Here is a 25973-nt window from a genome sequence, read left to right as displayed (position 1 = left end):
TATTTTTTGAGACTGTACCATTTCCACCCATCTTAGCGCCAAGAGCACTGTTTCTAACTACTCTGGAATAGGTTATGTTGTTTGAGCGGGTAGCGGTAGTATTGACAGCATCAGGTTTCGTCTGCTGGCTCCTGTCTGTGTGGCACAGAGTACTAGATGCAATAGAGCTTTCAATATTATTAGTTACGTTGTGATTAGTAGATCGACCTACACATGTTCGAGTGTCTATTACTTGAGAATTACCGTTTATGCGCATAATCTCATTCAAAGTTACATGGTTTGTTTTAATTTCACGAAGTTCGCTGTTAAGTTTTTGATATTGGGAGGGAAGCATATCGATTCTCTCACACAGTAAAACATTGTTCTTGCTTTGATTTTCAAGTTCTGTTAGGACTACATTAATTATACTCGGCCAATCACAACGGTCGTCAACTTTCGATGACTTGCGGATAAGCATTTTCAGTTTATTGTTACATGCCTCGCAATACCATTTCACCTTCACGGCTATGTAATTGATTACAGCATACATTTCATTGTCAATATCCACACAATAAGGGTGGTACCATAATTGACAGAAACCATCACACCCCATAGCCATTTCATTGGAAACTGGCACATTGCACTTTCCACACAAAGATTCTTCTTCATTTTCTATAGTATTTGCCATATTGGTTTCGGCCTCAAGATTATTACGACTACGCGTATTCATAGTTCAAATACGGTTGGCTGCCTGTATGAAGTATGAAGAAGGAAAAACAAATCTTCAGTGTAGGTAATAAACCTACAGTATATTATTAAGGAAAGTATTTCCAAACAAGTTTTCTTTCTTGAAGTACAGATAAACATAATCCAATACACATAAATGTGTTTTATTCAATTAGAAGTTATTTTCTTCATAAGCAAAAATATATTGCCAATGGTGAGGATTGAACCAGGAACACCAGAACCAATTGCTGTCTCTCTAACCGACTGAGCTAGCAAGCCATACAGGACATAGCTGATAAGCTCTACTTGGCAGGTAGAAAACCGTTATCAACAAATGACCTCAGTTCAGCCTAGACCCAACTCACAAAAATGTAAATGTCAAAATCAGCTGTTAACAGTTGTTTACAAAATTTTATTTCACAAACACTTTCAGCTTTTTTCAGTTTTAATTGAAACAAAATGTATTATTTTCACAAAATACTTGTGTTGCAAAATAGCTAGTAGAGGTTAGTTTCTAGGCTAATTATTTAAACCTTTTAAATAAAATGAACTCATGCTCAGTAGTAACAGTTGATTGTTAAGAAGTTCACCAATCTTCCAATCTCGAGTTTAAACAAAAAAAGTCATACTAATATTACAGAATAATAAAGTTTTAACCAAATTAAACAACCAGTCACCACACTACATCACCAGAAAAATAACCAACCAACTTGTACCAACCAACCAACCAACGTTAGTAAACTTGTTAATAGCTTTTGCTTAACCCACATTATCCTACTGTTACATACATAGGGTATCCTGGTATCGTGTATTTGCTGTTTTTAGGTAGCAATACTATACAGACAAATGTGAGTTATAATAGTGTATAACAATTATAGGTTAACCCACATTATCCTACTGGTACATATATAGGACATCCTGGTTTCATGAATTAATTATCTATAATTACTCAAGACAACTAATACACGATACCAGGATGTCCTATCTATCTATATATATATATATATATATATATATATATATATATATATATATATATATATATATAATATATATATATAGGGTGACCATTAAGTCTTAGGACGACTTTATAACTTTTAAACGACAAGAGATATCACAACCAAATTTGGTATACCGTTACAGAAAATTGTAAGCTACTTTTCTGTGTACATGGTGGTCGGATTTCACCTTTGGGGGACGGCCTGTCGGGGGTTATAAAAAAATCTTTAATGACAGCCTATGTTGAGTTGTACATCATTTTAAATGTCTACTTAAACTGAAAACAATGCCGCAAACCGGACTTCAAAAGGTTGATCCAGTCGGAAGAAACCACTGTTCAAAGTTTAAAAATGTTTAATACCAGTACTGATAAATAACTAATACTGTAGCTGTTAAAAGTTAAGGGGAATTAAAAGTTAGTGAACTCATTTAAAAGTAGATGTTCAAAATGTTTCCTTTCGGCCGTCTGACAATGTGCTACGTGTAATCAGAAAAACCTACTGCTGTACTTTCATTAAGAAGTACAATGAAAAGTGAAAGCAGTGCCTCTAGGTCAGGGTTTCCCATCCACTGGACTTCCCCATAATGGCTGTTATCTGTCTATCAGTGCACTTATCAGTTCCACTCAAGCTACAGTACTTTTTGCAGCCATATCCTTTTACTATAAGTTATAAGTTTTAAGAGATGTCGCTTAGTGAGCTTGAAAGAATTACACTCTTAATGATGTGCGGCTGGGGTGATAATGTAAGACCGTTTGCAGAAGTAACACATTTATTGAATGCTACTTTTCCTGATAGAGCTCCTATTTCTAAATCCACAGCACAGTACACAGTTGCTCGCTTTGGTAGTGGTAAGGATCGAGCCAGATCTGGACGACCAAGTACTGTGACAGACGAAGACGGCTCATTAGACATTCTTTAGTCTTTCATTGAAAATCCAAACGAATCAGTTAGGATCTACTCTGGGCGCTGACTTCCAAACACGTTTTTTTCCAACAAGACGGAGCACCGCCACACTATGGTGTTCAGGTAAGGCAATACGTAGATGCAGTATTCCCACACCGTGGATTGGAAGACGTGGTGTGATTGAGTGGCCGGCTCGTTCCCCTGACCTAACTCCGCTTGACTACTTCCTATGGGGCTACATCAAGGACAAATTGTATAGAACTCAGCCTACAGATCTGAACGAACTCAGACATAGGATATCACATGAAGCTCAAGCTATTCCACGAGAATACATACAAAATGCAGTAGCCGGCTTTTATAACCGGTTAGCACATTGCCAGACGGCCGATGGTGAACATTTTGAACACCTACTTTGAAAGACTTTCAGTAAGTATTCCCCTTAACTTCTAACAGCTACAGTATTAGTTATTTCTTATGTAATAATGGTATTAAACATTTTTAAACTTTGAACATCGATTTATTCCGACTGGATCAACCTTTTGAAGTCCGGTTTGCGACATTGTTTTCAGTTCAAGTAGAAATTTAAAATGATGTACAACTCAACATAGGCTGTCATTAAAAATTTTCTTATAACCCCCGACGGGCCTTAAGACAGTTAATATATACGATATCAGGATGTCATACATTCGTCGTTCTTATACATTACTATGCGTTTATTATACTATGAATGTGTGAGTTATAATAGTGTATGAAAACAATTTAACCTACATTATCCTACTGGTACATATAGAGGACATTCTAGTATCGTGTATTACGTCTCTTTATGTAGCAATGCTATGGACGCGGATTTGAGTATTAATAATTCCCAGTGAAAAAGGACTTATAAACCAACAAGAAGAAGATTGAAATAAATGACTTTCCATAACAGGAATACGTATTCAACAAGTTTATTTATATGACCAACGAAAAGAGGACGGTCCCGAATGGGCTAGTTTAGTCCAACTAATTTTATTGCTATCAATAGATTGTATTGAATTAGGTATTTTAATGTGAAAACCTATCTTAACCTATTATCTTTTTGTTGCAGATGATGGAACAACCAGAAAAAAATCAGGTCAGTTAAATACATAACTATGTTTAAGTTACAAAAAATGGTTCATTTTATAGGAAAAAAATATAATTCTCCTAGATCCAAACAAAATGAGTACTAAATAACAGTTTTATTGGTTATTAACATGATTTACACAAGTTCTTTCTCTGGACAAGTCTTCGGAAACGGTTCTTTTGACCACTAGCTGTTCTTATTCCAAGACAAATTCTATGATAAAAAAGAGTTCATAATGCAGGGTTAATTTTGCATAATGCTAAATATATAAAGGAGGATATTTAAAAAAGTATTATTCACATTTCCAAACATCAACAACCTGAACAAAATATTGACAAGAATGTTTGAGTTTTTTTTTTATTCAAAGTTGAAGCCACAATACTTTATCTGTTAAAATATTAAACAAATCAGAAAGCTGTGTTCATATTTCCCTTAAAACTACGGTCTATTAAAAGTAGTTAAATGTTATAACTTACTAAATCACAATACATTATTTAGCTATCGCAAACCGTTATCACCTGTTCCATATTTAAATCTACAGTATTAGTACTGTATTACATTGTTAATGCTGTCCCAGTAATACTTGACCGGTTTAACCATAAATAACACTCCTTTTGACTATTTATAAATTACAGATTTGTAATTTCAGGATATATTTGTTTACATACATCATAGCTAAAAACGAGTATCTTCTTAATTTTGCGTATTTTATCATAAAAATTAACTATATGTGTTTTGCATAACGATTCTGGGGAAGTTCCGAAACGAGGGAGGATAGAATGGTAGGGCGATCAAATGGTAATTAAAACCTTTTTGACGTCCATTAGCTAGTTTGTTTGTGATGACATTGTAATTTCCCGTATTTAATTTTGATTGGATAGATTGATGTAATTCAGTGCAGTCTCGTGTATCTTCATTTGTAAGCCAATTAGTGTTTTTTATCTACTCCTCATTTTCTACAGTACCTCTTATTCTTTTATGCAGTCTTTGCCTTACAAGGTAGGAGAAAGAGCCACATTGTCGCAGCTACATGGTGTATGCAACGTCACAGATCGTCTATTTGTATAACCCAATGACTATTTTTGAAACTAGAATATGATCTGTCATTAATCAATGATACGTTAGTATATACTTATGTCCTTACAGTTAGGGGTAAATCGTTTACAAAAGTTTTGTTTCACTCTCAGAAAGGAAGCTATCTTGTTTATTACGAGCTATAGACGACTTCCAGGTGAGATACATGTTCTGTACTCAAGCCTCCTTTTAGTATATTGGCGAGTGAAAATAGATTGGCATTGTTCAACTTGTAGATGTTGGATCCCAATATAGAGTGTTGTGTTAAACAGTGTGAATTATAGATTTTGGAATGAACCATCCAAATTGATCCACCGCCCAAAAAAACTTTCAATTATCTTGTTTTCCCTTTTATAAATAGTGTAATTTCTTAAACCATGTTACTTATTTTCCGGATGTATCTATAAATCCTTCAAATATATCTATGTAGTTGTCACTTCTTGCATTACACGGTTTTAATTAAACAAGGTTAGCTATAATTTCTTCTTAATAAAAGTGGTATGATTTCTCTAAATGCCCAAAATGATTCAAACATTTAATAAACGGGTTTTCCATTCACAAAATTTTAAGCTATTGAAAGTGTAAATTATACGAAAATAGCAATGTATTGAAGAATTTCTCTCGACCTTCAGACTGGAAAAGATATCCTTTTTTTCTTCTGTTGCTAATAAAAACACTCGATTTCTAATATCCTAGAGAACACCAACCTGTCTCTTTCAGTAAATGTGGTTCACAATCTCGTACAGTATCTTCGGTCTGGGTCGAAACTATGTTAGCTTTTGAAATTAAAGAAGACATATACCTCTAACACAAATTGCGGAAGAGATCCAAGGGCCGGTGTTGAGCGTTTTCCCAAACATAAACTTATAAAATAACAATAGGATAGAAATTTCAGACTTCTGGACAAAATTCATATTCAGTCTTCTTAAACTAGTTTAGGCATAACATAGTTTGACCGGATTCAGAACTGGTCAGATATCCCATCTAAAATTAAACGTTTAAAGGTTATACCAACCTGGGGTGTTTTAAAAGAATTAGAATATCCCCCTTGTATACATTTTACAAACTTACCATTTTAGTTGTGTTTATCCTTATGAAATGAATCATCATAATCTGTTTTCTTAATCTGTTATAATACGATCAATTTCAAATGAATTAACCAATTACTTTAATCTGGTAAAATACAATTGTAAAACATTTTTTAGACATATTTAAAGCTCTCTAAGACTCGTCCTTATAAAATATATTTTAAATCTGAATGTGTATTGGGTCTGCTACGGTTTGAATTGTATTTGATTGAAAACAATTTAATTTTTAATAATTTTCAAACTATAAGTTTGAATTGCATTTAGTTTGTTCCTTTATTTAGAAACTAGTAGTTTATAAATAATCATCATCAATTTCATAGTTAAAAAATTTTGCAGTAACACGTGTTTTGTCTTTAAATGTCTTAAAATGGGATATAAAAAAGTTTCATTAAGTATATCTACAAGTTAAAACAAAAAAAGTGTTTGCGTATACACAGACTAAACACTATGCATTTCTATTCAAACCACTAGTTTGACTTGGTGATACGAAAAGAAAATATTTGCATAGAATAGTTGCGTTGTTGAAACACTTTCTCTCAGTTCTCGTATTTACCGGTGGGAAAATTCAAAGAAAGGTAAAAGCTGAGTTTATGTGATAGATAAGCTCAGTTTGTAATAGGAAGACCATTGTTAAATGGGATGAAAAGCTCAGACACTTATATTTGTTTTTAAAATTATTCTCTCACAAAAATTTGATACTAATTATATAATTTGAACTAATTATAAAATTGCTGTTATTGGGTTACTAGTTGAATAAGAGTGTAACATATAACTTAAAACAGATTGAAATATATGCCTGTAATACACTAAACAATACTATTGTTTATTGAAGATTTATTATAAGATTACTAATTACGTAACAATGAAGGCTGCATAATCTTGATGTTTATTTGTGCCAGTTCAATTTTGTTTTTATAATTATTTTTGCGTATAAGAGGTTTATTGGTTAACATATATAATTTAGTAACAGGCTAACATTCTTAGTTCTTGTACTAATTCTTAGTTTCATTCAACTTAAATCTTATAAAAGCAGTTTCATAAAGTAAAAATATAGCTAACCTAACAATTAGCCTTCATGCAAAGCCTATTCACATATAACCAGCTCAATAAAGAGCTTCATTACGCAAGGAAAACACTGATGTCCGTTTTAGGTGAAAACTATTGTTGTTATATCATTAAACCCTTGCATAAAATTAGGCCAAATTGAAGATAAATACATCGTGTATAAGCCTTCACCTATCACACTCTGAATTCGATGGTTCAAGAAACAAGTTTCCTATAAATGCACTGTAATTGTTCTGAAGATAAATAATCAATCTATTTCTTATCAAACAGATATAAAACTGTACAGTATATTTTAATGATAAACATACAAATATCTGTTATACGCCTTTCAGTTAAAGAAAAAAAAAACAATTTATTTTCGTAATTGGAAAACAATTCCTCATTAATAAATATTTCAAGAAGGAGGAGTAGGAGAAATGAGAAGGGAAAGGGGTGTAATTGAGGACATTAAAAGGTTGGGGAAGGTAGCCGCAAACAGCAAAACACATTAAGGACATATGTGTGTGCTTCTGTTATTTTATCATGGTTAGGGCGGCTCGAGCCCGGACTGCTAATGAGTTGAGTGTTTGCCCGGTTAACTTGCCCTGCAGGGTTCTATATTTGTCCCATAAAATATATAATTCATCTTTAGATAATTTTTATATAAATAATTAATATCTTAATAACACACCTTCATCAAATGTATAACAGGAATATTTTTATTCGGAAATTGTTTTAACAACCTTATTAGTGGTTTTTAAAATTTACTAAAATCCATATTTTCAGATATTGCTTACTCCATATTGTTGGAAATGTTGCATGCATAGGTTTTACAATTTTAATAAACAATGGAATTTTTAGTTTAAAGGACAAAATATAGGTCAGCTATCGGAAATTTTAAATTGACATCTTAGGTTGAAGACAACTAAGAATCTGTTCTTATAAAACGTCTTAAACGTAGCTATTGATTTACAAATCAATCAAATGTTTTATTTAGAGTTCAAAAACAAGATTGATGTTCTGAGAAAATAAATAAAAACACCTAAGATATTGTAAACCAGCTGAAAAAACCATATAAAACCAAATGTACTTGATTTAGATATGCATTTATTTGACGAACTAAGCTATTCGTTTACAAATTAAATTTAACTCATCACTTTACAGTTTAAAATCAAGATTGGTATTCGGAGGATATGTAAAAAATCTAATTAGTTCTTTTATGGAATGCAGCCGTTAAAACATACAGGCTATTGCTAACTTGCCGTTAACACAATATACATGTACATATTAAATTCAGTAGAATACAAAATAGATAGCAGTATCATAATTATGTAGTTCTTATATTAAAGTATAAACAAACAGCAAGGAGTTTGAATAGATAACTGAAACTTCTAATGCCATCAGGATGTTTTTTACCATTTTTCCAATGATGGTAAATCGCTATAAAACATATGTGATCCATGGAGTAACGTTATTCACAACAACGATAACAAACAAATTGTTTTCATAACATTAGGACCTTGAACTTTAAATCGAATCACATTTTTATTACTTTCATCCTCTTCTAGGGGGTGGCCTATCGCCATGCTCTCAGGTCCTTTTGCACATGATGGCTACCAGTTTACAGTTTTCGAAGTCTCACAAAACTTTGAACAGGGAAATTCACTGTCCGTGCTTAGAGTGCCAAATATGGCATAACACTCCGTAGCACAGTCAAAGATCAGGTGTTCTGCAGTTTTCTTATGCTCTTGAAATAATTTGTAGAGTTGATAATTCATAAAAAAGCCGACTATGAAAATGTTTCCTAACACTCCCGTGTCCGGTAATCAGATAGATCCACAACCTGAGAAATCAGTGAGATCTACTTAAGAAGACAATATTAAACGCCTCCCAGGGAAAGGTGACTGTAATATAATAATAAATCGTAAGGTGTGAGAACATAAACAGTCAGAACAAAACGTTGTACATTTTAAGGCAATTAAAAGAATTATTATGGAACTGACAAATCATTTTAGTGTAGATATTTGTGGTACTTAAAACTTCAAAAGTGCACATTTTGTATTTCTATCTTTTTTATTTATCGTTCATATGCGTGAGATAGTAAGTTACTTTCAAACATAAATAAAACATTATTTTTTATGCATGTACACATGCTAAACGGAATAGTATAATATTCACTTTAGTTCTACATGTAAAACTATTACAAACAGAATATAAAATTATTTAACTATTTTCAATGATATACTCACAATATTCTACTTCTAATATTCAATTGAAAAATATAGTTTTTACTCCAAGAGGAAGGACGTGTCCTTTATAAAAATAAACATAGCGTAATAAATACAAGTCTATAGATAAATTATGCGAGCAAATGACGCTCTACCATGTATCTACCATGTATTATATAACGTACCCTAGGAAGGTGTTTACATATTGAACAGTCCACAGACAAGTAAACGTAAGCAGAATTATTGCATATACGTTTGACACTTATTCAAAACCTTAAAAATTTCACGTTAATACCTGCAATAGAAACAAAATTGCAGTTGCCGAGAGCAATGCATAATTTAAACGGCAGCGCCGGTTGAAACAGGACAAGTTTCACCTGTTTAAACAGATGGTTATTTCGAATAAAATGTCTGACTCATTTTTCAAATTAATGCATCATAGAAACCTGATGTTTGAAGTTTTTATATTTTTGTATCATGGCATTTACGATACAGCAAAGTCTGAGCAAGTTGAGCAAATTTTGTGTTATGCTTTCGTCTAATTTTAGTAATGATGGAGAAGCACGTAGAAATTTTCGAACTGCAGATGAGTGATTAAACCACTCTTTAGATTGTGTTGATTGCAAAGGGAAGAGAGAGTTGTTACTTGAAATTGGAAATATTCAATACTCATGGAAAGTACCTGAATTAGAAGTGGCCTAAATTGTGTGTGCTGCTATTCTGCAACTCCTTACTTACTTACTTACTGCCGTGGCTCTTGGTACCCAAGGTGGTACTTCGCCTCGCCAACACACTGCCTCCAGATCTCTCTATCCATTGCCTCTTCTTCCCTTCTTCCCAGTTTTCTTATGTCTCTTCTGATCTGGTCTCGCCATCTCAACTTGGGCCTTCCTGGTGGTCTTCTGCCTTCCGGATTGTTTACAAGAACGTTCTTGACTAAGGAGTTGTCCTCCTTCCTTAGTAAATGGCCAGCCCATCTCATTCTCCTACTTCTCACCTCGGCCACTATGTCTGGGTCCATATATAGTTGCCTAAATTCTACATTATGTTTTATCCTCCACTCTCCATCTTCAAGGGTTGGCCCATAGATTTTTCTCAATAATTTGTTCTCAAATACTATCAAACGTTTTTCAGTTTTTTTTACTTAACACCCAGTTTTCTGAGCCATATAACAGAACTGGTCTTATAATGGTTTTATATATAAGGAGTTTGGTTTTGTGTAATAGTAGTCGAGAGCTTAATAGCTTGGAGCATGCTGATAAACTTCTGTGTGCTGCATTTATCCTTTGTTGTATTTCCATGTCTTCTTCATTATTATTCGTCAGCATTACTCCCAAATAAGTGAAGTTGTTTACTTTTTCAAATTTGTGCCCTTCTATTTCTATATTATTTTCATTGTTTATTTGGGTTGTTCTCCCACACTCCATTATTTTGGTTTTCTCTTCATTTATGCTTAAACCAACTTTTTGTGTATGGTTTAGGAGTTTTGCGACCAGCACTTTCAGCTCTTCTTTACTCTTCGCTATAATTGCAACATCATCCGCAAATGCAAGAACATTTATTTTGGTCCCTATTGTAATTCCAGCTTCTGTTTGTCTTACTTCTTGTAATGCTTCCTCTAAAGCTAAATTTGAGGCGTGGCTCCTATTTTCTCCTAAATTTCTGCAACTCCTAGAAACAAAAATTTAAAAGTATCCTTGTGCACGGCTGTTCCAAAGTATATTGAATTATCAAAAACTTCATGTTATAATATTTTGCAAATCTCCACGGACTTCCTAAGGACCAATCAAACAGATAAGTGACGTTTTCTTCCTAAGTGGTTATGAGACTGTCTATGAATGGAATCCTTGTTTGGAATTTTCAGGCGAGTATACATTTTATCACAATGATCCAATAAGTACACACTATGGTAACTACTGCAGTGCTAAAAATTCTCATATTGTTCATGAAAACAAATTTAGGTCGAAGGGCATTACAGTTTGGGCAGCATTCATGGCACAAGTATTGAGCGTTCACTTTATCCCTTACTTTACTTGCGTATTTAAGCACGCTAGAGTCTCTTCGCACTACCCCGGAAAAGTGAAAGCTGTACCAAACACTCAGATCAAACACTCGCTGTCACTTCAGGTTTGATTGTAAGAGGAAACAAGTTTTTGGACCTAGATCGCCAGGATTGTTGTGAACAATTCGTGACTTTTTTCTGTGTAGTTATCTAAGGAAAAGGGTACTCCCTCAACACAAAAATATGAGGACCTAAAAAACTGGAGATAGAATAAAAATTCTTAATATCCTCCGAAATTCTTCTGGAAAGGTCTCCGTCCCAATTTGCACATGTTGGCGTCCTCAATAACGCCTATCGGAGGGTAACTCCAACCCTTGGGCATGACCAAGCTCTGGCACTACACCCTCCCATTTGTAAGGGATGTTGCTTATAACTGATCGTTGTTATCCGAGGTAAAATAAAAAGAAGACAGATATGCCCGATGGTCAAATGTCCTACTCAAGGATCAAAAACCCTTACTTAAGGGTCAACTAACCTATTTGAGGACTGCCCGCCTACCCGAGAGTCAACCACCCTACTCTTGGACCAGCCAACCTACCCGAAGTTCAACCACACTACTCGTGGACCAACCACCTTTCTCGAGAGTAGCGCCTACTCGTGGACCAGCCATCCTACCCGAGGATCAAACGCTCTACTCGTAGACCAACCATCCAACCCGAGGGTCAACCGCTCTGCTCGTGGACCAACTATCCTACCCGAGGGTTAACCGCCCTACTGGTGGACCAGCCACTCTACCCGAGGTTAGATTTTCCTAACGGTCCATAGTAAGGTAGTTAGGTTAGGTGGGGTTTCATTAGTTTACCTCAAATAAACTTCTTGGATAGGCAAGTTAGCACTCGGGTAAGACGATCGCCCTTTAGGTCGAATGGTCGGGGACGCTGCTTTAGCACCCCCTGGAATAAGCACCCCCTTGGTCTGCGACATCACGGTAGGGGGGGGGGCTAATTCAGCGCATGAACATGGTCGAGGCCTTGAATTAACACCCCCCTGTTCCATGGATTGCATGGACATAGCCCAGTCACTGAATTAGTACCCCTTAGCATTCAACCAGCAACACAATCAGATTTATATATATTACAAATGTAGCCTCGAAAAGTGTTTTATATAAATATACAATCATAAACCTTTTATCAATTTTTATATATTTTATTTTACAATTTATATTTCGAATTCAATGAACCTACAAGTACCTGATGATGAATTCAAGTTTTGAAAGGTTTATTATTTTATATTCATATTTGTCTTTTACAGATTAATTTAATAGTAAATATAATAGTTTTTATCTGGATTTTTATGATGCTGTAGCTTATAAGCTACTATCTACGATTGTGTAAAAATTTAGGATAAACGATGAAACAATATGTTTCTCAAATATGCCTACTTTATTTTCAAAAGTACCATACGACTTAATATTACGTAATAATGCTCCAACTAACAAAGATAATAGGATTCCTTCCCCTCACACCCATTGTCCTATTATTGTAAAATATTTTCACTCATCACTTTGCTTTCTGTTTTTTTCTAAATATCGCTAATTAATAGAATTAATTCATATAATATCACTAATTTATTCATCTTGAGTCAATTCTTTCAATTAATATGTTTATAAAATTAATCAACGCACTGATTAAGATAATAAGAAAGTACTAACTTACTATAAAATACTTTAAAAATTTGTATCATATATACCATAATTTCTAATTTTTCCTGTTCAATATAAGATATTTACTGCTGTATGTACAGTTATAGATTTTTTAGAAAATAAGAGCTGTTTTTTTATTTCATTTGACATTGGTTTATTTGGTTATTTTAGGAGGACAAAAGACGCTTTTTGGAATATTACGGAAGTTAAAATGTTATTATGGTTTTTAATACACATTTAAAACACACACACACACACACACACACACACACACACACACACACACACACACACACACACGCACACACACACACACACACACGCACACACACACACACACACACACACACACACACACACACACACACACACACACACACACACACACACACACACACACATATATGTATATATAGTCAGAAATATGGTCAAATATTTTAAGACGTGATTGTAGAGCTAAAAATAAGAAAAATATGTTATATAAAGGTAGGTCCGAAAACGTTCCATTAGTGAGTAATGGCTGCCGAAAGATTTTGCTTTGTTTTCAATTCACCTGGTGAAATTAAGTGATTTTCTGATATGTTTTGTTCTTACTTTATAACTCAAATAAGATGGATGTATGAGGAAACCCACCTGAAAAATCAAATAAAACCACTCTAGAGTTTGTAGTGTGAACGGTTTTTGAGAAAAAGTATGAAATTTGTCAAAAATCTAATAACAAAAATAAAGTCTTAAATGTTTGATGTCCAATAAATTTTTAAATGACCAATAAACAAATTGTTTTTCCTAATACAGATTGTAGAGAATTTAATTCTGAAAACAACCATAATAAGCAAAGTTAACTAAATGCGTAAAAAAGTTATGAAATTGACTCCTTACGTATTACACTACACAGCAACCTTTTGCTGTTTTATAATAAGGAATGAGTATCTGATTGGTAACAGCTGGTGAAAAACAAAAATATTTTTAGTTCAAAATTTTATTTTTAAATACAATAAACATATCTACAATCGCTTTAAGTCTCGCTGAAAGATTAAAGATGATGCTCAAAGTGACCTCCGTTGTTCAAAATGCACGCGTTCAGGCGTTTTCTCATCGAATTTCGGACCCGTTCAAAAACTCCAGGTGTCTGCTTAATGGTTTCTATTCCATTAGAAATGTTTAATCGGAGTTCTTCAATGGTATCTATTGGGAAGAGTAAACTAATGTTTTTAAATGTCCCCAAAGGTTAAAGTCCGGTGATCTTGCTGGCCATGAAACTGGTCTACCTCGGCCTATCCATTGATTTGTGAAACTCTCATTTAGGTGTCCATGAACAGCCAGAGAGTAGTGCGCAGGTGCCCCGTCATGCATAAACCACATGTTTTGGCGCAAATGCAGAGGTACATCATCAAGCAGGTTAGGTAGCTCGTCTCTTAAAAAGTTCAAGTACAACACACCATTAGGCCTGGGAGGAAGCACGAATACGACTAAAAGATCTGCTAAGATTCCAGCCCAAACATTTACTGAAAACTGATGTGGGCAATTAGGTTTGATAGCATGAGGATTTCTGTCTGCCCAAGTGTGGTTGTTATGGAAGTTAATGATAGCTGTTCTTGTAAAGTGAGCCTCATTGGTAAACAAAATTATATTTAAAAAGTTTGGATCAGCACATTTTCCCAGAAGCTATCGACAAAAAGCACTACGGGGAAAGTCTTGTGGCAAAAGAGTTTGGACATGCTGGAAGTGGTATGGGTGTAACTGGTACTCGTGTAGTATTCTCTGAATACTAGATTGGCTGACATTTAACTGTAGTGACAATTCTCTAATGCTCTTTTCAGGATAATCAGAAATTTCATTAAGAACAAACCCTTCTAATTCAACAGTCCTACATGATCGGGCGATGCCTGCATTACTATGCTCCGAAGACTTCAATGGACCTGTTTCAGATAGGCGTTGATGAATAGTGGCAAAAAAATCACCAGCTGTTACCAATTAGATACTCATTCCTTATTATAAAACAGCAAAAGGTGGTTGTGTAGTGTAATACGTGAGGAGTCAATTTCATAACTGTTTTACACATTTAGTTAACTTTGCTTATTATGGTTGTTTTCAGAATTAAATTCTCTACAATCTGTATTAGGAAAAACAATTTGTTTATTGGTCATTTAAAAATTTATTGGACATCAAACATTTAAGACTACCTATATTTTTGTTATTAGATTTTTGACAAATTTCATACTTTTTCTCAAAAACCGTTCACACTACAACCTCTAGAGTGGTTTTATTTGATTTTTCAGGTGAGTTTCCTCATACATCCATCTTATTTGAGTTAAAAAGTAAGAACAAAACATATCAGAATCACTTAATTTCATCAGGTGAATTGAAAACAAAGCAAAATCTTTCGCCAGCCATTACTCACTAATGGAGCGTTTTCGGACCTACCTTTATATAACATTTTTTTCTTATTTTTAGCTCTACAATCACGTCTTAAAATATTTGACCATATTTCTGACTCACCCTGTATATATATATATATATATATATATATAATTTCAATAAACATTGAATCACAAAAAGTACTTGCTCCGCCGGGACACGTATATAATTACGTGTTTAATTTAATAGCTCAACGAAAATATATTAGACAAAAAAAGTGACTTGGCGACATATATTAGGTAATGTATTTCATGTCCTTTAAATGAAGGACATGGGATCTGAGCGCAATCGGCATAAGATACTCTGGAGCTGGCGTTTATTCGATTTTTTTATTGTGAGCTACTAGCTGAGAACCTCAATGTCCACCGTGTTTTGTCGCAGTAAATCTGTGTGTATGTTATTGTACATAATTTTGGTCATTATATTTGTTATAGAATCCACTTAAAATTTAATTCTTGCAAAACCTTAGTAAAATTGCTGATTTTTAAGGATTTAAACATAAAAAACATTAATAGCTACAATTTTGAAAATATTAAATATATTTTTGCAGCTAGCTTTTCCACCATATACATTTGACCAAGACTCACTTCACCTTGAGCAATAATGCTTTGGAAAATATGGTAATATATTTATTGCTACGTGTTTTAACATAGTTTGTTACAGCGTTTTTATTTTTTGTTGAATATAGTTTAACTAACTCATACGGATATAATTGAATCCAATCACTTTCACGAACATTACGGCTTTGCAAAAACTCCTTTACAAACTATGGTTTTAAATTAAATTTACTAAAAAATAAAGTTGTATTTAAATGTCTAGATCCTATTTTTTTTAACATAAGCATTATGTATGCATATTATTTTTTACAATAGGGAATTAATTATTTGTTGTTAAAATATTAAAATCAAATCATAACAATTAACAAGTCTTATTATGGTTAGAGTTTTATTGTTTTATTCAGTAGGGGATGCTTATTCTTCACATCAACAAGGTATAGGCGCTCGCTGATTCAAGATGGGTGCTAAATCAGCACATGGACACGATCACTGCGCTTATTTAGCACCCCCTTTCGTGACGTCAGTAGCGAGGGAGTGCTATGTCCAAGGGGTGCTAATTCACTCGCACCGAATAGTCGACCCTCTAGTAGGGTGATTGGTCCTCGAGTAGGGCGGTTCCTGAGGTTAGCCCGACTTTCAGACAGTTTGGTTATATGGGTTTGAGCCTTTTATCGCTTGCTGCGGCATCAGTTGTTATATTTTCCCACTTTGAAGAACTAGAAACTGTATTTAAAAGTAAAAAACATACTAAAGTTTGTCTAGTAATAGGTCAGAATTACCTAATTTACTCGTATGTTACTCGTATGTCCACAGTACATTTTGATCAAACTATGTAAATATCGAAGCATTGTTTGTACTAAAACAAATTAAAAATGTAACTCTTGCTCACTATTAATAGTAATAGTTAATATATCCGTGTGAAGCACATTCAGTATTAAACTGACCGATATTTAGGAGTTCCAGTGAAGATTACACACCATGTTGCATTATTTAACAGATTTAAAATAAAAAGTACTCTGTTACTAGCCTGACTTGATATCGGGTTATTGTGCCTTGTTATTTACACATTTGGAAATGTTGTAGCAATCAATTATAAGTAGTAATAAACGCTCTGCGACGTCAATATGGTAGTCACAACCTCACTGGTAAGGACAAACCCGTATCCTCTTCCTCACTTTATTACGATTTTCATTATTCAAACTTAGATACTATTTCTTAGTCCTGTTCCACTGAACACAATTTATATGCAAATTCACATAAATGGGTTACCCCTCATCAGTAAACAACTTAGCTTCATTTTCCATTAACCAACAACAAAATAGGTGCGAAATATTTATATTTCAGAGCTATTTTTACAATTTAAGTGTTTTTGTCCCAATAAGGCAACGCAAAGTGGTAAGAAGTCAATATCTACTGAGTGTAGATTAAGAAATAAATCAAGTATCTGAAATTTACATTAAATTGGTTTCTATGTTGAAAAGTACTCAAATAATAAACAAACAGTTAATATTTTTGCAAAAAGGTTGTAAATTTATATAATTTCTGTATTGAAATAGCTAAAAACAGATTAAATTAATGCATTTCTTCGCAAAAGTTTCAAACAACAGAGCGTTATTAAGTACAATTGGTATGTATTTCAACTATGATTTTAAATAACATTAAAGATAGAAAGTTAAATTCTTAAATCAAATAAATTTAATAATTATTTAGTAATTTAAAATAATTTTTTTATTCTAAAACGATTAAAACGTACCAACTAAAAAGCTAAAGCAGTCTTAAAAATAACATTCCTGAATACAGAAAAATCTATTTATTTATAATCCTAAGAGGAACTTTAGGCATTTTTATTACTAATTAGGTTCAAATTGTAATAAAGTGTTCAACATAAGGACATGAATGTTTACAATAATATTGTAATACACAAATGTTATTTCAAAAGCTATATATTATTAGCAGCACGCTGTTATATCAATGATAATTAGTTAAAAATTACGTCACCAAGGTCACAGATCATTTAAAATATATTATTCCTTTCACCTATATTCCATATACATTCCGTAAACTATGTTGTTAAGATGTTTATCTTGAACCACTTTCATTTGAGCCAGAATGTGTACTTTAAATGTGTATAATTCCTTTTGAAATGATTAATAAAATTTAGCGTTTATTTTTCTTTGTGTAAGAAAACTATGTACACAAAGCTATTTTCTAACCCAACCGATAACTGAATTTACCATCTAAATTATTTCGCATAACTTGGAAACATGAAGCTATCCTTAAAATTACCTGAGGACAAAATATGGGAATAGTTAATTGAGCCATTACCCATGTTCCGTAAAATAAAAAGTTGTTATCGAAATCAAATTTTCACTACAATTCCTGTATTCTTGTTTGAAGGAAGTTGATTTGGTACACAATTGTGAAAGGGTCCACGGTTTGAAACATGTATCAGAATAGGGGCAAATCAGAGTCATACAAAAAGTGTTTCCTGGATTTCTTCACCTTACGTTTTCTTTTGATAGATCATTCCCAAGTGAAATTTTACATATGTATATATATAAAAACTGTTAATAAGTTAAAAAGTCACAGTACAGCGGTCTGAAATAGTAGAAAGTCAATTGCTTTCACTTATCGATGTTAAGAAGTTCAGGAAACCTCCAGACCATCGTCGTAAGGAAGTCCCCCTGCACGCTCTTGATTTGATCAGTGTAACTTCGTCCCTTATTCCATACAAGGGTCCCATATAACGACAGCTTCAGTGCATGTAACATGGTTTGATATCAAATTAAGAAATAATTTACAAACTACAATAGAACATTATCTTATAAAGTTCAATATCTGCTGCTATATATAGTTCCCGTTCATAAATTCAAATATAATTTAAATAAAAGATTCGTTATCCAGTTAAAACGTTTATAATAAACAACATATAAGTTTTATAACTATTATTGTAGTTGAGTTGATTATGTTATATATCTAAAACGGTTAAGAAGAACTCTATTTCTGTACTAACTTTCGTTTAATACTCGTGTGGAACCTAACAAGAAACGAAAAACCGTGTATTGGTGCAAGACAATAAATCTGTCCTTAATAAATCAATGGAACGTGGAAGTACAAGTAGATACAGTGGCCTTCGACGTCTTCTTTGTTGAGAATTGATTCTGCACCTTGTTATGTGTGAAAGTTGTCCAGACCATGTGTAACTTCTAAGAAATCAATAGAGCAAGATGCAGCAAAATGCAGTATTTCCATGTAAGCGTAGGCACAACATGAATTACTTAACGGATTGTATATAGTACGTTTTATAGAAAAATTGCTCATTCATTACCTAATTATAACCCACTACTGTTTTTGAAAATTTACATTCAAATGTAATATGATAATTTAATATTTGGTATAAAATAGTATCTCGATGGAAATCTGTTTATAGTTATTTTAAATTCATAATATTAAGACATTTTCTATTATGTGATACTTAATAATAAGTTATATTACATGTTAGAAATGTTTGTGTAGTTATATGAATAATGTATACTGCTAAGTGTGTATTTATGTGTTTGTTATAGTTTATGGTACTTATTAAGGTTGAACATAACAATGTTCAAAATATGTAAAATTCGTGTTAGCTTATTGCTTATAGAGATATTCCAGTGTGAAATTTGGAATTAATATGTTTTATTACTAATGTTAAAATGAACAGAATGTTTAAAAGAACCTAAACCACTTGAGATAAGACCGAAGTTTAAATAATAACATTCTTTGCTTTTTACTACCTTTAATTTAGTGTAATGCAACCCATAATTTATTTTTGATAGTTATACACTTTTTTAAATTTTCTAAATGTAAATAATATTTGAATTTTTTAGGATATGGACTTTTTAGATATTTTTTGAAAGTGTATTTCCTCAAGAGATTATGGGTAACATTTGGAGTTTTATAAGTTGTTTATTACTGTAATAAGACGAAATATGTACAAGCCATTGTTTTAATTTTTAACAAACTTTACATTTACAGCAAGATAAATGGACAAAATTTAATGATGCATGTCAAGTGACCTTTTAAATGAGGTACCACACGCCTATAATCGAAACTATATTAAGAAAAGATTAAAAGAGACATGTAGAGCATTGCAACACGTATGAGGATCGTAACAATCGGAGACGACATTTGTGGTAGGTCGAGAACCGAGAAAAATATATATACAAGGTACAAAGTAATCTGTTATCCTTCAGTACGGTTCTCGACCTACCACAAATGTCGTCTCCGATTGTTACGATCCTCATACGTGTTGCAATGCTCTACATGTCTCTTTTAATCTTTTCTTAATATAGTTTCGATTATAGGCGTGTGGTACCTCATTTAAAAGGTCACTTGACATGCATCATTAATATAATTTTTGTTTGAGAAAATCTAATCCAACATAAAATTAATGAACGAAACCTTGTCAAGGCTGATCGATTTGCAACGCAGAATATTCTTTATGATAAGATTTGACATGATATGTGGTCTTAGAAAACATACAGTTAAATTATTTAAATTTAAGTCTTAGGTTTAGATACTAAAGGGATAAATGTATAATATAAGCCCACCACAGATTTTTTTAAAACAATAAATAAAGTAAATTTTACAAATTATTTAAAGTCTTTTCTGAGTACACAAAAAATGAATACATTATTGGAAATTATATTGAGAATTCAGGTAGGGATCAATTATAATGAATAAAATATTTTTTGCTTGAAGTCTTTTTAGCAATGCATGAGTTTCAATGGATTTCGGAAATTTGTCATATTTATGTACGCTACAAAAGTAGAACACAAAGATTGGATTCATTCTCATTTTCAAGTATCGAACTGTTAATTTATATTTTAACAGACTTCCTGTGAATCATAATCTAATCAAAGCAATATAAGTGTATAAATGAGTAATTACAGGATAATCATAAAAAATTGTTTTTTAATCAGCATATGAATATGTACAAGCTGATTTCACAATATAAGAATAGAATAGAAAAGAAAGGCTGGGGGATGCTAGAGTAGACGCATTGAGGAGGGAGACGCTGGACAAGAGGGAATTGAATGGCTGCAAAACGAAAAGGTAGATTATTCTGATATTATAGGATTGTTCAAAACGTTGTGATAGACTGAAAAATTTGAACATTAAAATTTAGAGGGCTCATTAATTTCTATTCAATAATAACTATTTACTAATGTACCCTAATATAATTTTACACATTTTGAAATTAAACAAAACAAATGTGTTACAAATAACTATCTCTTAAATTTCTTTCAGCTTATATTTGAATTATCTACAATTTACTGTTTATTATTAAGAAAATATCAAGCTTTTACGTAAATGAAAAATAATAAAAGTATAATGATTAATACGTCTTATTTTAGTTAAAATAAAATATGACTACAAAACAAGTATACGGAAAAATGTCAAGCATATGCCTGTAAGTGTAGAGCAGTCGGAAGAAGCACAGATAATATTACTGCATAACACACGCTGCACACATAAGACAACGTGAGAGACCGATAAACATCGGCACATGCATGGTAACTGCGGCAGGTTATTTGAAACAAAAAAAATTGATGGTGAGGGTTGGTCTTGATCTTAAAGTCTTGGTGTGTATTTACTTTTTTTCTGGGGTTTATTTATGAATAAAGGTGGTTTAGGTTTTCTAGTTAATTATTTTAGTAGTGGTAGCCTACATGGCATAGCTTTTACAGAAGGTTAACTTTGAGGTTGATTCTCTACTTTTATTCATTTAAGCCTCAATTAGATTATGTTTCAAAAATTCGCACTTTAAGTGATGATTTTGATAGCAACAATCTTCAGAAATATTTAGTTTTACGTGATTTCTATTCTCACATTGTCTTTGTTTTTCTTACATTTAGTGGTCCATATGTTTCTTTACATAACATAATTTTAAACTATAATCACAGTTTGTGTTTGTTATCCAATCTTACGAGAATTTCGCCTAGTTCGGTGTGTTCTAAATCCGGTTATAATTTTGCTTATTTTATTTTTTGCGAACACACAATGTCTTTTTGACACCGAAGAAGAGGATTTATGCAAGTTAACGAATATAGCTATGAATGAAATCTTATTGTCCTCTTTATTAGACAGTTAAAGTTTTGATCTTTTAACATGTGCTTCTATTTTATGCCGTACTACAGAGGTGAAGAAAATATTTTATGACATACTGAAGGTTAAATAAAAACAGCAAGACACATATTAAATTCTATTTTATGATAGTCTTCATTAACCATTCATTATAACAACCTGTTTGTATTCCAAAAGTCATTGCCAATACACTAAGAATGGCCACATCTATTCTACAAGAGATCCACATTTTCCACTTATTGTAGAAGAGTACCTTAGTTTGAGAACTCATTGCCATTTTGCATCCATCTACTTGTTTCTTACTCACATGAATATGGAATGCGCCATAATGCCTACAGTACGGTATCGCTTACCTAATCCGCACTGCGTTTTCCTCAAATCATAGATTTTGTAAAACAATGTAATTTGTTTTATAAACAAACCAGTAACCGAAGAAAATTATATGAATTACATACAAATAAACAAGCTCATGCTGTATCCTTAATCGGTTCTATTTACCTTATAGTCTTTTTTACCTCGATGTATGTGCTTTACCTTTGCCGGCTTCCAGGACCTAAAGTTTCATTTGTTCTACTGATAACTGATACATGACATTATGTTATTTAGGGGTTAGTAAACAAGTAATTGCAGTGAACGTCATAATGCACTATTAACTATTACATACATGAGTTACACAATTAATAAATCAGTATTCCCTTGTTTCATTTAGGTACTGACTAATGTAAACATTGTTAAAGCAAATTTTATGTTTAAGAGCATTGTGCCATAATCACTGAACTCTGGATAGTAGGATTAGTTTAAAAATTTTAAAAATTAGTTTTTCAACCAATTTTAAATTAATTAAATAAATAAGAACAGTTTGTATCTTTGAGCTCGGAATAAAAAGGAGTGAAAATATGATATTTGGGGTTTGGGCAAAGGAAACTTGGGTTCAAAAGGGACTAAATGAGTATGAGTGACTGAAAGAATAGGGTGTTTTAAATATAAAATCTCAGTTTGAATATGTAATGAGCAATAAATTCCAATGCATCATAACCATTTTATGGGCTCTATAATGCACCATTTTCGTAATTTATGTTTGCAGCAGGGTTTTGGACTTTTCAAATTTAAACAACTAATGTTTGCGTGCATTATAGTAATAACTATGTCTTTAATCCAACTTGCCTCAATTTCGCAAACCTATTTATACATTGTTAACTTATGTTATAAACTCAACTATATTTTTTAAATTTACATAATAAAAGTATAGTCATATTTTTAAATCTCTCATTCTTTAGAGCACTCGTATTTGATGAGGGAAAATGTTAAATAATTTGTGAATTTTCCAATAACCCTAATCTCATATTGTCCTTGTTATTTTTTAATCTCACATTTAGTCCATTCATTGATTTTTAAAAACAACATGTTACAATTTAAACTCAGTTTTAGTCACGGTTCTATGAACACAAATAATAGTCCGAGGTTGTCTGAAAATGGTATATATAAACTAGTGTACAGAGGTTCAGGCACGGTAGGTATATTTTAAAAATCGCTCAAAATATCTTCCAGCATGATGTGTGCCACAATATTTTAAGGTTTGATGTCATCCTTAAAAGTTGTTTGTATTAATGTCAGGTGTTACGATGTATAATCTTTACCCAAGAGTTAGTTACTTTATATACGAGAAAACCATAATTATGAGAATGATAATTCAAACCATCATGTCCTAGTCTAACTGATACATTCAAACGAATTGTAGCCCTATCAACATTTATCGCCGGCTATCTAACAAAGAAGCATCGCACAAACTGAATGAATCCATAAAATATCAGAGGCCCTCAAAATCCTTTTATGTATATGGGCTTGGAGAAGCAATCTCGCACAAACCCGTCTGGGAAAACATAGTGGCCTTAAAACCAAGACGTGGTTCGTTGTTAAACACAGTTACATTTTATAACACTTTTCCACAAGACCTTTTAACTTAAATGGGTTTCATTAAATATAACGACTATGGGTGTTTAGAAGTGAACCATACGAGAGTACAAAGCTACTGTCTAGAATTCCTTTTTGATGTTAAAGAAATAAAGCTCTAACAGTAACCATTCCTTAAGACTTTTTTCAATCCTTAGTGTGTGATTTGAAAAATTATTACACTTTAAAACCATAGTATTGTCTATACTTATAGAATACTATCCCATTTTGCTAAACAGTAAATTAATTAAATTTAGTAAAACTGTACTACACTAATTAATTTACAACCTAATTACACTAATAACAATTAATTTATTTACAGGGGAACTTGCAAGATCTTGAATATCACACTAGTTGTGGTCCAACATTTTTTGGGCTGAAAATAGCACTTCTCATCGAGGCAGATATGTTTCATAATTTGAATTGTTCCGTATAAAACAGATACTGGTGGTAATTATATATCTACATTGTAAGTCTAAGATTGAATATCCGAAATCATTTTCTATACCAACCTTCATCTATTTATATTTCATTTGTTTCATATAATTTACGCTCATTGTCGCTTAGGTCAAGGTTTAAGTCGCTTCTATGGTTCCCAACTACAGTTTCTAGTTGCAACGGCAGCATTTCAATTAAATGTAACTTTTAATAAGTATACACTGTCTAACATTGTTCATATTTTGTTTTACAGGATTCTTAGTAATCAAGGTTTCCGTCAATTAAGTGTCTAAAATAACTATTATTAGTTACAGATTTAACTGTTTGTAAGTAATTGCTCGAATAATCTTCAAAGTTCTTTAATTCTATGGAATGCGAGAGTTTCGTTCAAGTGTGAAATTGGCATTATATCGTTTAAAAACATGTGTACGATAAAACCTGTAAAACTCACATCATAATTCATTACATTTATATACAAATTTGTTACATTGACCTAAATATACAATTCAGATTGTTTTAACCATCTTGCCTCTACAACGTGGAAAAATATTTAGGACCATACATATGGCTTTCCAGAAATTTATAATAAGTGGAGATGAATATTAATTTGTTTCCAAGAACTAATGGTCAAGACGTTGATACCATTGTTCAACCAAGAACAGGTCTGGGATAACACAAGGGACATCATCTCAACTACAAACTCATCACAAACTGTCTCAATACTTGAGTAAAGTTTCACCTCAGACACAAATACTTGCTAAGTAATATCTTTCAAAACCTCAAGACATGCAAAACGTCATCTTAACAAATAACATGTTCAAAGAAAACTAATTTTTATACGGGCCTAATTTTTATAATGATGTGGGCCTACCTTCATTCTAAATTTCTAAATTGTATATGTTGTAGTTTCAAAAATTATATATATATATATATATACACATAAAAAGTATTGTATTTGTGTAAATCGAAGTAAGTTATTCGTTTTAGCGGCTGGTCTTACTTCATGACTAAGCTTTTTCTTGTTAATGGTTAGGATCTGAACTGTGATTATTTTAAAGCAATAGTAAAGGATGAAATGTGAGGATTTCATACTTTTTAAATAATGTGGAAACACATTAACATGTTAGTCATTCAGTTTAGATACAAATTCCATTTCACACATTGATTTGTAAATAGCCGGTTAAAAAAGTAGTTCACTATATTAGCAATATCTATTTTGATAAACATTTTTCAGGACACCAGTTTTATTAAATACACAATTATGTTATTTCTATATTATTGTATTATTTTAGGGATTTTCATGTCTAAATTATTATGATTTGCCAACAATAATAACTATTATTTATGAATTATTTTGTTCCGTGGAATAAAAATTTTATACAGTTACAAATTTGTTCAAACTATGTGGCTTTGTGACCTTATCACTCTGCATTTCCAAAACATCATACCTATAAATGTTATTTACTTACTGTCGTATTATTCTGGACATTCACCACCGTAGTGGTGTACCAGAATTGCCATTGTATATTCAAATGGTATATGTCGGACATGAATTTATAAACAGTTATGAATAGCGTAATCAGACTTGCCGTTATTATTTAAACAGTATTCGTAATTGTAATCACTACATTA

General features: G+C 32.3%; 1 protein-coding gene across 3 annotated transcripts in view; it reads left to right on the top strand.

The window, feature by feature from the left end:
• The window catches only part of LOC124369085 (latrophilin-like protein LAT-2), a 381707-nt gene that overhangs the window by 133921 nt on the left and 221813 nt on the right, over positions 1–25973 (top strand). For all 3 annotated transcript variants that reach the window (XM_046826807.1, XM_046826804.1, XM_046826808.1), the window contains exon 2: positions 3697–3723. In XM_046826807.1, the coding sequence (XP_046682763.1) occupies positions 3697–3723 (27 nt within the window). The remainder of the gene's footprint in view (positions 1–3696; positions 3724–25973) is intronic.

The sequence above is a fragment of the Homalodisca vitripennis genome, chromosome X, assembly GCF_021130785.1.
Source record: "Homalodisca vitripennis isolate AUS2020 chromosome X, UT_GWSS_2.1, whole genome shotgun sequence".
Classification (NCBI taxonomy): Eukaryota; Metazoa; Arthropoda; class Insecta; order Hemiptera; family Cicadellidae; genus Homalodisca; species Homalodisca vitripennis.
This window is presented reverse-complemented; position numbering and strand designations above follow the sequence as displayed.